Source organism: Vulpes vulpes, chromosome 14, assembly GCF_048418805.1.
Source record: "Vulpes vulpes isolate BD-2025 chromosome 14, VulVul3, whole genome shotgun sequence".
Taxonomy (NCBI): domain Eukaryota; kingdom Metazoa; phylum Chordata; class Mammalia; order Carnivora; family Canidae; genus Vulpes; species Vulpes vulpes.
The window spans coordinates 89,409,814-89,425,433 of record NC_132793.1 but is presented as its reverse complement, the minus strand read 5'-3'; the positions used below and the strand labels follow the sequence as shown (position 1 = coordinate 89,425,433).

At 38.1% G+C, this 15,620-nt stretch overlaps 1 protein-coding gene across 5 annotated transcripts in view; it reads left to right on the top strand.

Annotated features, from left to right (window-relative positions):
* LRRC28 (leucine rich repeat containing 28) overlaps positions 1 to 12,420 on the top strand; it is a 163,416-nt gene extending 150,996 nt beyond the window's left edge. For all 5 annotated transcript variants that reach the window (XM_026001674.2, XM_026001658.2, XM_026001671.2 and 2 more), the window contains one exon: positions 12,109 to 12,420. In XM_026001674.2, coding sequence (XP_025857459.1) covers positions 12,109 to 12,181 — 73 coding nt within the window. In that variant the 3' untranslated portion in view covers positions 12,182 to 12,420. The remainder of the gene's footprint in view (positions 1 to 12,108) is intronic.
* Positions 12,421 to 15,620: the final 3,200 nt, after the last annotated feature.

Genomic DNA, 15,620 nt, shown 5'->3' with positions numbered 1-15,620 from the left:
TGTGTTTGGGATTTTTTTTCCTTCCAGCAGCAGTGTATTCATTGGCACACTCTTAAGGTGACTTATGTAAGTTTGCATAGGTAAAATGTTCTTCACCTAAGTAAATTGTTCGTAACTGTTTTATCCTTGTATCACTCAGCAGTTAACGTACTGACCATCTGCTATGTGCCAAACTCAGTACTAGGTATTGGGGATTCAGCTGTAACCAAACCAGCTGATCCATCTTTCCCCATACATATTTCACCCCTAACAATCTAGGGCATGGACCGATCAAATATAGATACCAGTATGTAGTATGTAAGCCCCTTATTCTGCACATAGGTTCTTCCCATGAGAGACAGTCACTGTTAACATAAATGTAACAAGCAGTTTTGTATATGTAACAAGCATTGTTTTTTTTTGTTTTTTGTTTTTTGTTTTTTTTGTAACAAGCATTGTTAACAGAAGTGCAACAAATGTAAATGTGTCATGAGATGATTCTCCCTTAATATGTGCACAGGCTTAGGATATCATCCGATCAATTCTGTCTAATAAATATTTTTCTTCTGGCTTGAATTTCTGTATGAGTCAAGGCTATGCTTTTTGTTCCTAATCAGGAAACACGTTTGCAAAGAAAATACCATATTTCTTATGATTTTTTGGGCTCCAGTATGTGCCAACCACATTGTGATTTTTTTTTTTAAGAATAGTGGTATTTCTGTATTTTAAAACTAAGCTGAAATGCTCTTTTTCCTGCCTCGTCTATAAATAAGTTCAAGATTCTAAAGCAACAAATGTCATATCTGATGTTCTTTGTAGAATTTACTAGCATCTTTTTTTTCCTAACTATAAAGTTTATTGCTTAGCTCAGAATTTCTCCCCTATCACATCTCTGGTGCCACAGTTCTGGAATTTTAAAGGATCAAACCAGCACAAATTCATTCTTAAGGCCGATACAATATGTTTTTAGATGAATCTCCCAAAAGTAAGTATATAGAGTTGGGATTTTTTTTTTTTTTGTAGCACAAATATGACACCTCCAGGTTACCCACCCTACCCTCTTCATCCCTCTTCCATCGTAAGAACTTAATGATGCCAATGGGCATTATGCTTCAGGAAGTTAGAAAAATTCCACATCTTTATAGAGTTGGATTCTTTTGCTTAGAACCTTTATTTTTAAAAATTCAGTGCCATGAAATGTATTGCTTCTATGTAACATAGTTAAGAAAAAACAGGGAGAGTTTAGTTAGGTGATCCTCAAAAAATCCACTTATCATTTAAGATCATTTTGTATCTGATCTTCATTTCAGTTGTGATATATACAAATATATACATTCTGGTGTAGCAAATTATCTGAAATAGGGTTCCAACCAACTTTTTTTTTTCTAAATTAAGGTAATACAAAGTATCTAATAGCTTAAAATTTATATAGTTTCCTGAATTGAGAACATCTTAAAAGTGATTTCATCTTCTTATGAGTGTAATTTGCAAAGCAGAAGGCTTTAATTTTGATGGGGTCAAATTTATCCATTTTAATTTCATAGTTAGTGCTTTTTGTGTCCTAAGTGATCTTTACCTACCCCAAGGCCATAAAGATGTTCCCTATTCTGTTCCATTGATCTGTGTCTATCTCTCTGTCAATGCCAAACTATGTTGATTCTGTAGTTATATATTAGGCCTTACTATCAGAAAAAGGGATATTTCTTTATTCTTACCTTTCCAGATTGTATTAACTATTCTAGGGCCTTTGGATTTCCATATAAATTTCCATAGGCTTATCTTTTTCTCAAAACAAGACCCTTATACTGGATTTTGAAAATAACTGCATTCAATCTATAGATCAACTTGGAGAGAATTAACATCTTTGCTGCCAGTGTATGAATACTGTGACTCTTCATTTATTTAGGTACTCTTATTTCTCTCATCAGTATTTGCTGATTTTCAGCATTCAGATCCCTTAGTGTTTTGTTAAATTTATACCCTAATATTTTACTTTCTTTGTGTCTATAAATGATATTATATTTTTAAATTCCAGTTTCCATGTGTTCATTATTAGTATGTGGAAATGTGATTTATTTTTGTGTTGTGATGTAACATGCCTGCAACCTTGGTGAACTTGCTTAAGAGTATAGGAGTATTTTTTGTAGATCCTTTGCATTTTCTATGTATACAATCATATCATGCCATCTGAAGGTAGAAATTGTTTTACTTCTCCCCTTTCCATTTTGTATGCATTTTATTTTTTTCTTGCCTTATTGCGGTGGTTAAAACTTCAAGTACTATGTTGCTTAAGGTGATAATAGTAGACATTACTGTAAAGTGTGATGTTAGCAGTTGGGTTGGTTTTTTTTTTTTTTTTTAAGATTTTATTTATTTATTTATGAGAGACACACAGAGAGGCAGAGACACAGGCAGAGAGAGAAGCAGGCTCCATTTAGGAAGCCCAATGTAGGACTCAATCCTGGGACTCTGGGATCACACCCCGAGCCAAAGGCAGATGCTCAGCCGCTGAGCCACCCAGGTGTCCCAGCAGTCGGTTTTTTGTAGATTCTAATTATCAAATTGAGAAAGATCCCCTCTATTCCTAGTTTGCTGAGACTTTTTATCATGAATGGATGTTGTATTTTCTCAGATGCTTTTTCTGAGTCCGTTGATATCATACACATTTTTTTCACTCACCTTTTGATATGGTGGATGAAATTGATTTTCAAATATTAAACCAGCCTTACATAGCCAGAATAGCTCCCACTTGATCCTGGTGTATAGTTCTTTTTCTACATTTCTGTATTAATTTAGTTAAGGATTACTTTGTTGAGGATTTTTGTTTCTATGTTCATGAGAGAAATAGTCTGTAGTTTTTTGGTAGTCATTGGCTTTATTTTTTCTTTAAGATTTTATTCATTCACTCACTCATTCATTCATTCATACATTCATGAGAGACACAGAGAGAAGCAGAGACAGGCAGAGGAAGAAGCAGGCTCCATGCAGGAAGCCCAATGTGGGACTCAATCCCAGGACTCCAGGATCATGCCCTGAGCCAAAGGCAGACGTTCAACCACTGAGCTACCCAGGCATCCCGTCATTGGCTTTAGAGTCAAAGTAATACTGGCCTTATGAGTTGGGAAGTGTTCCTCCTCTTCTGTTTTTCTGCAGGAGATTGTGTAAAAATTCCTCTTAACTCTTCTTTAAATGTTTAATAGAATTCTCTAGTGAAATCATCTGGGCCTGGAAGTTTCTTTTTCTAATTACAAAGTCAGTTTCTTTAATAGTTATAAGATTATTCAGCCTGGATATTTCATCTTGGTTGAGTGTTGGCAATTTATAGTTTCAAGGAATTCATCTATTCTCAGTTTACAAATTTATGACTATGAAGTTGTTCACAATATTCTCGTATTTTTTTTAACATTTTTTTTTTAATTTATGATAGTCACAGAGAGAGAGGCAGACACACAGGCAGAGGGAGAAGCAGGCTCCATGCACCGGGAGCCCGATGTGGGATTCGATCCCGGGTCTCCAGGATCACGCCCTGGGCCAAAGGCAGGTGCCGAACTGCTGCGCCACCCAGGGATCCCTATTCTCATATTTTTAATGGCTTCAGGATCTGTACTGATATCACCTGTTTCATTTCTTATATTAAGAGAGTATTCCCTCTGTTTATCTCTGCCAGTCTTCCTGAAGATGTATCAATTTTATTGACCTTAATCCTAGTGAAATTTTTCATTTCATTGATTTCTTTATTATTTCTTCCTTCTGCTTGCTTTGGGTTTACTTTGCCTTTTTGGGGGGTGGGGGTTGGAACAGCAGCTCAGATTATTGATTTGAGACCTTTCCTTTTTAACAAGCATTTAAATACTATAACTTTCTCTCTCAGCACTAGTTTACTATGTCTTAAAATTTTTGATATGTTGTATTTTCATTTTCATTGAGTTTATGTAAATTTTTATATCCTTTGAGACTGCCTCTTTAATCCATGGGAAAGTAGTCATTTGACCCATGGGTCAGAGAAGGTCAAAGAACTGTTTTTTATTTCCATATTTGGAGATTTTCCTGTTGTCTTTCTGTTGTGGATTTCTAATTTGATTCCATTATGGAGAGAGAACATGCTTTTTGTTTTTTACTTACTTTAGGCTGTTCTTCATAAATTATTCTTTATTCTCTGACTTTTTCATAGAAGCTCAGGTTATTGATTTCAGAGCTTTCTTCTTTTCAAATACATATGTTTCATGTGCTACAAGCTTCCTTCTAATACTGCTTCTGCTGCATACCACAATTTTTTGATTAGTTGTATTTCATTTTCATTCACTTCAAAATATTTTTTAAAGATTATTTTTTTGAGAGAGAGAGCACAAGGTAGGGGAGAGGCAGAGGCAGAAGGAGAGAGAGACTCTTAATCAGACTCCACATGGGGCTCAATCCCATGACCCGAGCAGAAATTGAGTCAAGATGCTTAACCAACTGAGCCACCCAGGCACCCCTCAGTTCAAAATATTTTAATTTCTCTGGGGAAGCCCTGGTGGTTAGCGCCACCTGCGGCCCAGGGCGTGATCCTGGAGGCCTGGGATCGAGTCCCGCGTCGGGCTCCCTGCATGGTGCCTGCTTCTCCCTCTGCCTCTCTCTCTGCCTCTCTCTCTAGCTGTTTCTCTATGAATAAATAGATAAAATCTTTAAAAAAAAATTTCTCTAGAGACCTGTTCTTTCACTCATGTTTTATTTAGAACTTGCTTAATTTTCAAATATTTGGGGATTTTCCATCTGTCTTTCTATTATGAATCTCTAGTTTAATTCCAGCGGTGGTCTGAGAACAAAGTTTGTATGATTTCTCCTCCTTTAAATTTTTTATGGTGCGATTTTATATCCTAGAATGTGGTCTATCTTGCTGAATAATATTACACACAAGCTTGAGAAGAATGTGTATTTTTCTGTTGTTGGAGAGAGTATCAATAAATGTCAGGTCCATTTGATTAATGGTGTTGTTGAGTTCAATTATATTTTCTCTGATTTTCTGCTTTCTGGATCTATCAGTTACTTAAAGAGAGGTGTTGAAATCTACAGCTCTAATAGTGGGTTTGTCTGTTCTTCTTACAGTCCTATCATTTCGTGCCCCAAAAGTTTTGATGTTCTGTTATTAGGTTCACACATTTCACATTGTTTTGTCTTTTTGGAGAATTAACACCCATATCATGATGTCATGCCCCTCCTTATTTCTGATACTTTCCCTTGTCCTGAAGTCTACTTCATCTGAAATTGATTTGTTATTCCATCTTTCTTTTGATTAATGTTAACATTCTTTATCTTTCCCCCTCCCTTTACTCTTCACTTGTTCACATCTATATGTTTAAAGTGGGTTTCTTGTACATAGTATATAGCTGGGTCTTGTTTTTTCATCCACTAATATAGTCTGTCTTTTAATTGGTATATTTAAACAATTCAGATTTAAAGTGAATTTGATTTAGCTGGATTAATATCTACTATGTTTATAATTGTTTTCTATTTTTATATTTGTTCTTCATTTCTCCTGCCCCCTCCTTTCTGCCTACTCTGGTTTTAATTGAGTATTTTACATGATTCCGTTTTATCTCCTCTTTTAGCATACCAACAATTATACTCCTTTTAAAAAAATGTATAGTGGTTTCCTTAGAGTTTGCAAAATACATTTTTTCACTAAAGCCCATCTTCAAAGGACACTATATTACTGAATGTGTAGTAGAGGTGTCTTGTAACAGAACATTCTGCATTCCTCCCTATCATCCTTTATGAAATTGCTGTCATTCATGTCACAATCCATCTGTGGCACTCATACTATACATTGCTACCCTTATTACTTTAGACAAGTTATGTTTTAGATCAATTGAAAATTTGAAAAATAAAGTACTTTACTTTTATTTATTCCTTCTCCAGCAGGCTTCCTGGTTTTTTTAGATCTGAGTTTCTGACCTATATCATTTTCCTTCTCACTGAAGAACTTCCAATCTTTCTTGCAGGGCAAGTCTGCCTGGCAGTGAATTTTCCTCTTATCAGTTGCTCTGGAAAAGTCTTTATGCTCCTTTACTTCTGGAGGATAATTTTACTGGGTATAGAATTCAAAGTGATTTTTTTTTCTTTGTCCACACAAAATATTCTCTTTTCTTGCTTGCATGAAGTAAGTCCACTGTAGTTCATATGCTTGTTCTTCTATAGGTAAGGATAATTTTACTGGGTATAGAGTTCTAAGTTAGTGATTTTTTTTTCCTTTGAGCACTTTTACTCTGCTCTTTTCTTGCTTGCATGGTTTCTAATAAGTCCACTGTAGTACATATACTTGTTCTTCTATATGTAAGGGTTTTTTTTTTTTCCTCCTCTGCTTTTTTGAAAATGTCCTTTTTCTTTTTTTTTCTAGTTTGAATATGATATGGCTATGTGTTGTTTTGGGGTTGTTTTGTTTTTGATATTCTGCTTGGTGCTGTTATGCTACTGGATCTGTTACTAATTTTATTAAGTTCTTCACCATTACTACTTCAAATTTCTTTTCTCTCTTTCTTCTTCTAGTATTGTAATTATATATATGTTGCACCTTTAGAAATTATCCCACAGATCTTGGATTTTCTGTTCTACCTTTCAACATTCTCTGTCTGGTAATACCAACATCTGTGTCCTATCTGGCTCTGGTTCTGAAGTCTCTTCAACATGTGCTTTTTCTTGCTTCATGTCATATCTGTAATTTTTTTTTTTGTTGAAAGTCAAGACATGTTGTATTAGGTAAAAAGAATTGAGGCAAATAGTCATTTAGTGTGAAATTTTATGTTAATCAGGCTAGGAGTTGGGCTCTGTCCCATATTTGCTGTAGGTGTAGGTGCCAGAGGCTTCAAATGCAAATCCCTTTAGTGTCATTGTTTTAGTCTCCTTGCTTGACTTTGGGCTCCATCCTATGTACTCCACCTCAGAGAGTTAGCATCTCGTTGTTTTATCTGTAATCCACTGTTGTTATGCTAGGAACCAGTTACTTGGGTGCTAATGTGTGAGGGAGGGAAGCATTCTGAAATTTTATTATATCTCGGTGTCTTAATGGGCCTGTGTCTGGGCTGTGACTTTCACAAGTCTCTCTCCTGTCTCATAGTTTGCTTTCCCCACTTAGGTGATATGGATAGGCTAGAGGGGTCTGGAGTGGGAACAATGCCCTTCTCCAGCTGGGATAAAGCTCTGATAAACTCTTTTCCTCTGGAGAGCAGCAGTCCTTTGTTCTGGACAATGCTCTGGGCATGTCACACAATAACTACTTCTTTCCTCTTTCTGACTGAGTGGCAAGGAAATTTTTAAAAAAATTTTTTTACCATGACAGCCTATAGCATTTCTGTAGGTAAAAACCCAAGAATGTGTGGGACAATGCTAAGATTGCAGCCCCAGGACTGTCTAACTCTCAGGCTAGCCTATACTCAGCCTCTGGCAGTTCTAGAACCTTCTGTCCAGGTGAGCAAATCTCAGCTGTGACTCTCCAGATTGACCTGTCTCTCTAGACTTTGAGGTTGCTCTTTGTCCTACATCCTTAATTCTCTGGTGGCTGGAAGAAAAGTTCTTGATTTTCAGTTCTTGTACAGCCAAGAGTAATAACTTCTAGGCTCTTTATCAGAGATGAAACCACATGCATCCTCTGTATCATTTCAATTCTTTCCAATTTGTTGAAATATGTTTTAGAGCCAAGGATACAGTCTATTCTGGTGAATGTTCCCATGAACATTTTTGCGGGGGGGGGGGGGGGCGGGGGGGGAGTGTATTCTGCTGTTGTTCAGTGAAGTGTTCTATATATGTCAATTAGATTCTTTGGTTCAATTGAGTTGTTTAGTTTTTCTGTACTTTTGCTGATTTTCTGTCTAGTAGTTCTGTCAGTTGCTGAGTGGGATTTTGAAGTATCCACTCTAATTATGGCTTTGTCTATTTCTTCTTTCAGTACTTTTATTTTTCAAACAGCTTTAATGAGATGATTCACATACCATACAATTCACCTGTTTATACAGTTCAGCAGTTTTTATATATTCATGGATATGTACAGCCAGCACTACAGTCCATTTTTCTCACCCTTCAAGAAACCTTGTACCTTTAGCTATCATTTTCTATTCCCTCATAGAGCATGAAGCAACTACTTACTTTGCCTCTACAGATGTCTCTGTCCTGGTTCTTTGGCAAGGGGGAAGAGGCTTTTCTTGAAGATCATTGTTTTTGCCTGTGCCTATTGGTGGTTCTGGGTTTCTCCAAGCATCCTATCTGGCTATATGGAAGGCAGTAAGAAAACCTAGGGAACTCACCACTGCTGTGTTGCTTCCCAGGGTCGATAAGCTGTCCACATTCCTTCTGTTTCTCCGAGCCTTCCTATTCATGTTCGTTGTGTTTAGGCCAGTTTATTGTGTTTTAATTGTAAGAGGAAGGACCTGGAAGGACTGGACTACTCCATCTTGGCAGAACCAAACGTCCCCACCCAAATACATTTTGCCATGAAAATCCAAAGGCACCCATGGTGTGTATCTGTTTCTTCATAATGCCATTCCAGATTTAATTCTTCTGAAACTTTAGCAGTGCAGCAGACACCTGGCCTTTTGGAGGATTTCCCTCTCACCTCTGATAGGCATGTGTCATATTAAATATCAAGTGTGTTTACTGCTTCTAGTTTGTATCCCCCTCATCAATACATACTTTTAGTTTTGGCAAAGGAAATGCCTTCTTGGCTCTCCCAAAGGTTTTCAGGAAATGGCTGACCAAGTTGCATCACATACATCAGATCCACTTCAAAGTTCTTGTTTCTCTGAAGCTTAGATCTCTTACTTCCATAGTGGGAAGCATGAATTCCAGCATTACTGCTCCTTGACTGTAGGCCTTTACTGACTCAGGACTTCTATCAGCTATTATAGGTGCTCAGGCTAACACATTAAATCCTGAGGCATATGTGAACACTCTTGTGGGCCTGATCCAAACTTAAATTTAGTCTTGCTGGCTAATTTACTTAGAATCCATTTGCATGCTTGCTCTCCAGGACCTGCTAATAAAATTTGGCAAGATCCTGCAACTTCTTCATGTATGTTCTCTCTCTTAGTAGCAGGCCTTACAATTAATTCTCTGGATTGTGCTGGGATTTTACACCCTTTGTGGCCCTACAGATGGTGACTGGTGGGTCCTGAGGAGAATAGGCATTTCCTTTTTTAGGTGACCACTCAGATGAAGTCAGTGAAATATCTTTACTCAAGGCAATGCTCATTGTCTCGGAAGGTAAGAAAGGCTGTTTCTGGTGTGAAGAAATGCTTAGAGATATTAGAATTTTCAAAGTTCTTAGCTTTGTGTATGTACAGAGGTTTTAATTTCAAGTTTCCAGGTTCTATCCCTTCCCAGCCAGCATCTTTACCTTAGTATGAGACTCTATACAGGGGTATGCAACTTGTATGTTCAGGCTTCAGACATTTCCTTCCTATGGCTTCATAGAATAAGAATTCCTTTAGAGCCACAACAGAAATGTTGATTCTGTATCTATGCCTTGAGTTAGCAGTTCAAGTCACTGCACTTAATTGGGGGTGGGGATGGAGATTGAAGTGGAGGAGCAATAATCTCTTAAGCAGTCAGAAGAAGCCACCTCATGCACAATCTCTGAATTGACTGTGATGCCATAGCAATCAAGTTGCACAGTCACTTGACCTCAGCACCTTACCCTCCCTTGGCAGTCTGTTTAAGTGATGCTTTGAGTACTTATGATGCCACACCATACTGCATGTTAGCAGTGTCCCATTTTTCCCAGTAAGCCATTTGTGCACTGATCAACCCAATTCTAGAATTCCATCTTGATGGACTGTTTCCTTTCTTGTAACACTTACTAAATCAGTTGGGAAACTAGCTAGAATAGAAAACACACATTACCTGAGATTTTGAAGAGAATTGAATGGAGAAGAGAATGAATGGAGAGGGACAATTTGCAGAAATTGAGGCAGGATTCAGAGCACCCACAAGGATGATAAAGTCCCTGGAAACTTACAACAGTAGAAGCTTTACCACCCTTAACCTTAGGCCTGACGCATGAGGAAATCTGGAGGCTGCTGAGAACCAGAGCCAACAGAAGGGCTGTCTGGTAGGAGCTCTAGTCAGAGAGGTAGAGACGGAGTGCAAATACTCAATCTTTCCACAAAAGCAAAGAGAAAACCGGCAAAAATGGCCACAACAAAATTTTTCAGAACTCTGGAAATTAACAAAAGGCTTATAGCAATCTAGTGTGCATTTACTCAAGAAAAGTGGCTAAATCTCAGAACAGAGACCTTTGTGATATAGTAAGCTTTCACAGCACCATCTTGTACTCTGAACCTTGAAAATCAAGAATTTGCAATCCCAGGTAAAACCAGCATTCTGGTTCCGCTGAAAAGCTAGAGGAGCTTCAAAGGTCCATCACCAGAGCATGGTCTTTGTCCTTTTCTGTGGTTCACTGATAGACCACGCTTGCTAGCTTATCTTTATTAGACTTCAGTCAGAGCTCACCAATACAAAAAGCCTCTTCTCTGAGGGTGTTTGTCAGAAATTGTCAAACCAATTATAGGCAACTGCTTAATGTCACAGCTGCCTGAGGCCATGAAGAACTGTTGGGGCTGAAACAATAGACTAACCATAAAGCTGGAAAAGGGAATTGGGGAAATAAGGTTTCTGTAGGGGCTTTAAAAACCGCTAATATATCCCTTGGGAGTCTGTATGGCTACATGCATGTATAGGGATGTGAACATGCTCAGAAAAGACTGGGGGAGGCTCTGAGCTCTCTTCTCTTGATTTTGAGGCCCTCTGCAAGCAGGAATCAAAAGCTGAGGCCGATTTGGCACTACCTGGCTGAGTATTGAAGTGTTACTGGAGCCATTCAAGAAGGGCCACCCAGGGGAGCTTTATCCTCCCATCAGCCAAACCTAGATGGAAGCTAGTTGGTAAGGGAATCCAGAATAATTGATCCAGAAATGTAAGGCAAAAGAGGTAGGTCTAGCTCTTGCCTTGAAGGCATTTAACAATCAAGATGAAAATGGTAGCAAAGCTTCTTTTGGAAGACTGTCAGAGCCCAGGGGAAAAGAAGTCAAAACCCACAGAGAATCAAAATGATGAATGGTTGCCAGAGACTTGGTGGGGAGTGGGCTGAGGAGGGGGTGTGGCAATTGGCTGCAAATGAAGATGAGGAACTTTGGGGAATAAAAAATATTTCCTCTCTTGATTTTGGTGTTAAATAATTGTATATTTTTCAAATCTCATTCAACTGTGTATGGAAAGCAGGTGAATTTTCTCGTACGTATGTTAATACACTTCAATTAACTACACTTTTAAAAAAAAGAAAAAAAAATTCAACTTTTCTCTCCTTCATCCTCCTGCTCTGCCTCCGCTGACCTAATCCAGTCAGAAACCAGCCATCAGGCAGCTTTGGTGATAGGGTCTATAGACATGAACTGTTTGGGCAACAGAGAAAACCAACACTGGATTAAGGGGTGGGGAAACAAGATGATCACCACAGGAGGTCTTGTGCAAACAACAGTAAACCATTTTCTCCTGGTGAGAAAAGCAGGCCCTCCCATAGCTGGAGCTGTCCAGAGTGGGTCAGAGGGCTCATGACTCAGTGATGAAAGGTGCCAGATGAGAGTTTGAGATGGGATTCCTCTGCTATGTGTGAAGAAGACCCTCAAATGCTCTTAGTAAGATTCTAAAATTACCTCTCCAAACAATCCTGGGTGAATACATTGGTAAGATAAAGTCCTTAAAACCTTTTTTTTTTTTTTTTTTAAAGTTCTTCCGTATTAAGTGCTCCAGCTAAATGGGTGATATTTTCTGTTACCCAATTTTTAATAACATATTTCAAATTCTATTATTGCATTGTTGGTTCTAATAAGCAGAATTCAGACCATAACATGGAAAAAGCTTATTTTTTTCTTAGCTGCTAACTTGGGGGTTATGAGGTCATTTGAAAACCACTAAAATGAGCTTACGCATACCTCACCTGATTCCAGTGTTCAGTTTTAAAAGGAAATTTACATTTCTGCTGTGTACTTTTTTGGCCATGCCTAATCCTTTGCTTTAACAAAGAAAATGACTGCCTCTAATGGAAAGAATCCTGAGACTTTAATCTTGAACTCACAGTGTTCTCTCCCTCTTTTCCCCTTCCAGGAGGACAACAGTTAGTTTTGTGGCTTACTGCTGCTCCACCCAGTGTCTGCAGACTTTTGACCTACTGAGTTGATAAACACTCAAGAGCCTCAGGAGTTTTGCCAACTTGACACTGCAGTGGCCTGCATATCGTACGCTGTTTGTGTGGCAGAGGGACAGGACAGTCCAGCCTGGTGGAACAGGCCCTCACATCCTGTCCTGTCAAATGCGGGGGACTACAGAACTCTCTGGAAATGTCATGATTGAGCTTCAGAGCTGAAATGCCTTCACTCTTCCCCCCAAGTTGGAATATATCCTCCCCCAAATTAAGGACCCTTTGTCTTCTGTGTTTTTCTTTTTATGTGAGTGTGTCTCATAAGCAAACTATTTAGTGCAATGTGCCTCCCCAAATCTTGAAAGCCAAGTTTCAGTTCCCTGAAGTCCTCTAATTTGATAACAGAGCCAAATTAACTTTTGAACACATATACCTTCACAATACTTTTAATCTTTTCCTCTCTTTTTTACCCAGAGAATTATTTCCCCCAGAGATTATCCTCCATGTTTTTAGTGAAGTTCAGCAAATGCTATGGCCTCCATAATATTGAAAAACGGGCCAGGGAGTGGGGGGAGGGGGGAATTGGCAGTGAAGTTAGACTCCAGGGGGGGCCCTGCTAGGGTCCTAGCATACACCCTCTGGAAAGTTACAACCTTGTTTATAAGTTTTGCCACACATTAAGAGAACTTTGTGAGGATTTTTAAATATAAAAATGTAGATACTAAATGAAATACACTCTTATTTTGGAAGGCTATTTTGAGAAAAAAAATTTTTTTTATATGAGAAGAGTTTGAGGAATATTTGAGGCTTGAAAAGATCTGATCTTTGTAGGATTAAACATTTTCTGGCTAATGAGAAAGATAAAACATCAAAATATGTCCTCCAGTGCTTCTTGTTAGATGGGCTTATGATTACATCTACATTAACTTTGAAATATATTTGTTACATGTGAAAAACTGTCTTCAGCTCTTCTCCCAATTTTTTAGCCAGGTGATTCTAAGTACAACCTGTGCACATTTATTTAAATACCTGATGCATTAGATTATCTTCATTTTGGCCCTAGATTCTTTATGTACTTAACCCACTATTGTGCATATACCATTGGGAAAATACAGAAAAAGTGGGTCCAAATTCAGCCTTGGACTTTTACAAAAAGAAAAAAAAAAAGGACCATAAATGGAAAGTCTGTGAGATTATACTCTGACAGAAGAAATGCTCTTAATGGAAGAGCCACATATTTGCTCTTCCTTTGAAAGGATAGCATTTTAATGTTGCTTTGCTGCCAGATGTTCATCTGGTTGCTGCGAAGCAATTCTTTTTTAATTTTAATTATACAGAGTTTTCTCTAACGCAGAACTAAAAGGGGAACCAAGATTTACTTGGTAGGAAATTTATTTCCAAAAAATTTCAGACTTGTCAAAAACTTGGTTTCTGGAATTTTATTAGCTGCCCTAAATCTGTAATGCTAAGCTCTAACAGTGCTAAAAATCCTACATGGTTACTGACGAATGTGTGATCTCTTCAGTCACACCACCTGCTGCCCGGAAAGCGGACTATCCACGTCGAGTGGTGAAGACAGAACGTTACCGTGTGTTCCAACTGCATTTCCACTGTTCTTCCTTCCTCTTGTCCCTTTCATAACTTGGCCTGGTCAGCCTTCACATTTCAAAGGCTTTTAGTATAATAGGAACTGAGGATCTATATCAAAATATAACACTTCTTTCATCCTTTGGAATAATTGAAGTTTTAGCGTAACCTCTACATGTATATAAGTTGGCAGCAGAAAAATGTGGCATGATGGGATCCCTGGGTAGCTCAATGGTTTAGCACCTGCCTTCAGCCCAGGGCATGATCCTGGAGTCCCAGGATCGAGTCCCACGTCGGGCTCCCTGCATGGAGCCTGCTTCTCTCTCTGCCTGGTCTCTGCCTCTCTCTCTCTCTCTCTCTCTCTCTCTCTCTCTCGCTGTGTGTGTGTGTGTGTGTGTGTGTGTGTCCCTCATGAATAAATAAAATCTTAAAAAAAAAAAAAAAAAAGAAAAATGTGGCATGAAACTTCACAAATGTAATTCAGTCCCCAGTGGCTGCTGCCTATCATTTAAGTGACAGTAAATACACTGCAACTTCTTTCTACTTCACCCTCTACAATCCCGTGTCTTAAAACGGAGCTGTGAGATGTGCTAACCTGATGTTCAGGATTCTTGTTGAGATAAGGATATATAAGGCTTCTGTTTTAACTTGCTTGAAATTTTACAAAGACACTTCCAATCTGAGCACCCTCTCTGTACGCATGATGAACAGCGTGCATCTGCTACCTGCAGTTGGCTAGCAGACAACCTGCTACTCTCAATCTTAATCCTTGGTGCAGCACCAGTTTAACTGATGAGAAATGGAACTTGAAATCTGGCTTCCTGGGTCTTGTTCATTACAAAAATTTTGTACTGGAGTCACTGATATCACTGATGTCATTCCTAACCCTTTGATACCATAAAGAAATGTAGACGATAAAACTGGCCTACATGCTACATGTATTTGAATGGAGTCCAGAGCTTTGCAGAAAATCCTGAAGTCATTATATGTGTTTTCTTAAGTAAAAGTTATACTAGAGAGAAATATGTTATGCAATTATAGTAATGCAAAAAAAAAGTGACTTACTTGGAAAATATAGTATGTTCAGGTAAATTTACCTCAGTAATCTGAGGTGTGTCTCCATGCGGGGCTCAAACTCACAATCCTAAAATCAAGACTGGAGCTGAAATCAAGAGTCAGATGCTTAACCTGACACAGGTGCCCCTTAATGGTAAATTTTTAAATCTAGGATACCCTGATGGGTATGGGCCTTCTTATGACATAGTGCAAAGCAGGTCCATTCTAAGTGATTACCCCTATTACTGTTCTTCAAAATGCCTAAATGTTATCATACCAAAATCCTTGATCACATAACATTGTGTAGATGAAATGTGGCATCTTTAGTGAAGAAAATATATATTTTGAACACACTTCAAAACTTTTAAAAATGATCAATACACAACAGAGCCCTGGCTGGTGGAGGATCCACTCTGGTTAATAGAGAATAGTGATGACCTCCTTTGTTATCTAGCCCTCCTCTTCCAGAAAAGCCAGGTATACATTAAATATCTCGGACAGTGTACTAAAACCTTTCACATCTGGCTTGTCTGACTAATGTGCATCTCCCTTTTCCACATTAAGTGTTATGAATTAAATTTTTTACAGTCTGAGAAAAAAGGCTTCAACATCAGTTGACTATGAGGCTTTGCATATAGTTTTCTCTAAAATGTATACCTATTTTATCTCTGGGGACTTTGGAAGCCGATTTAAAAAACTATTAATAGTAAAATTAGATTTCTCTTTCCTGAACTGAAAAATCAGACATTTTTATCTTCACTGTAGAAAGCTTAAAATGATGCATTACTTCAGCAGAAGTCAAAACATTTTTGTTCAAATGATTTATGAACATGGA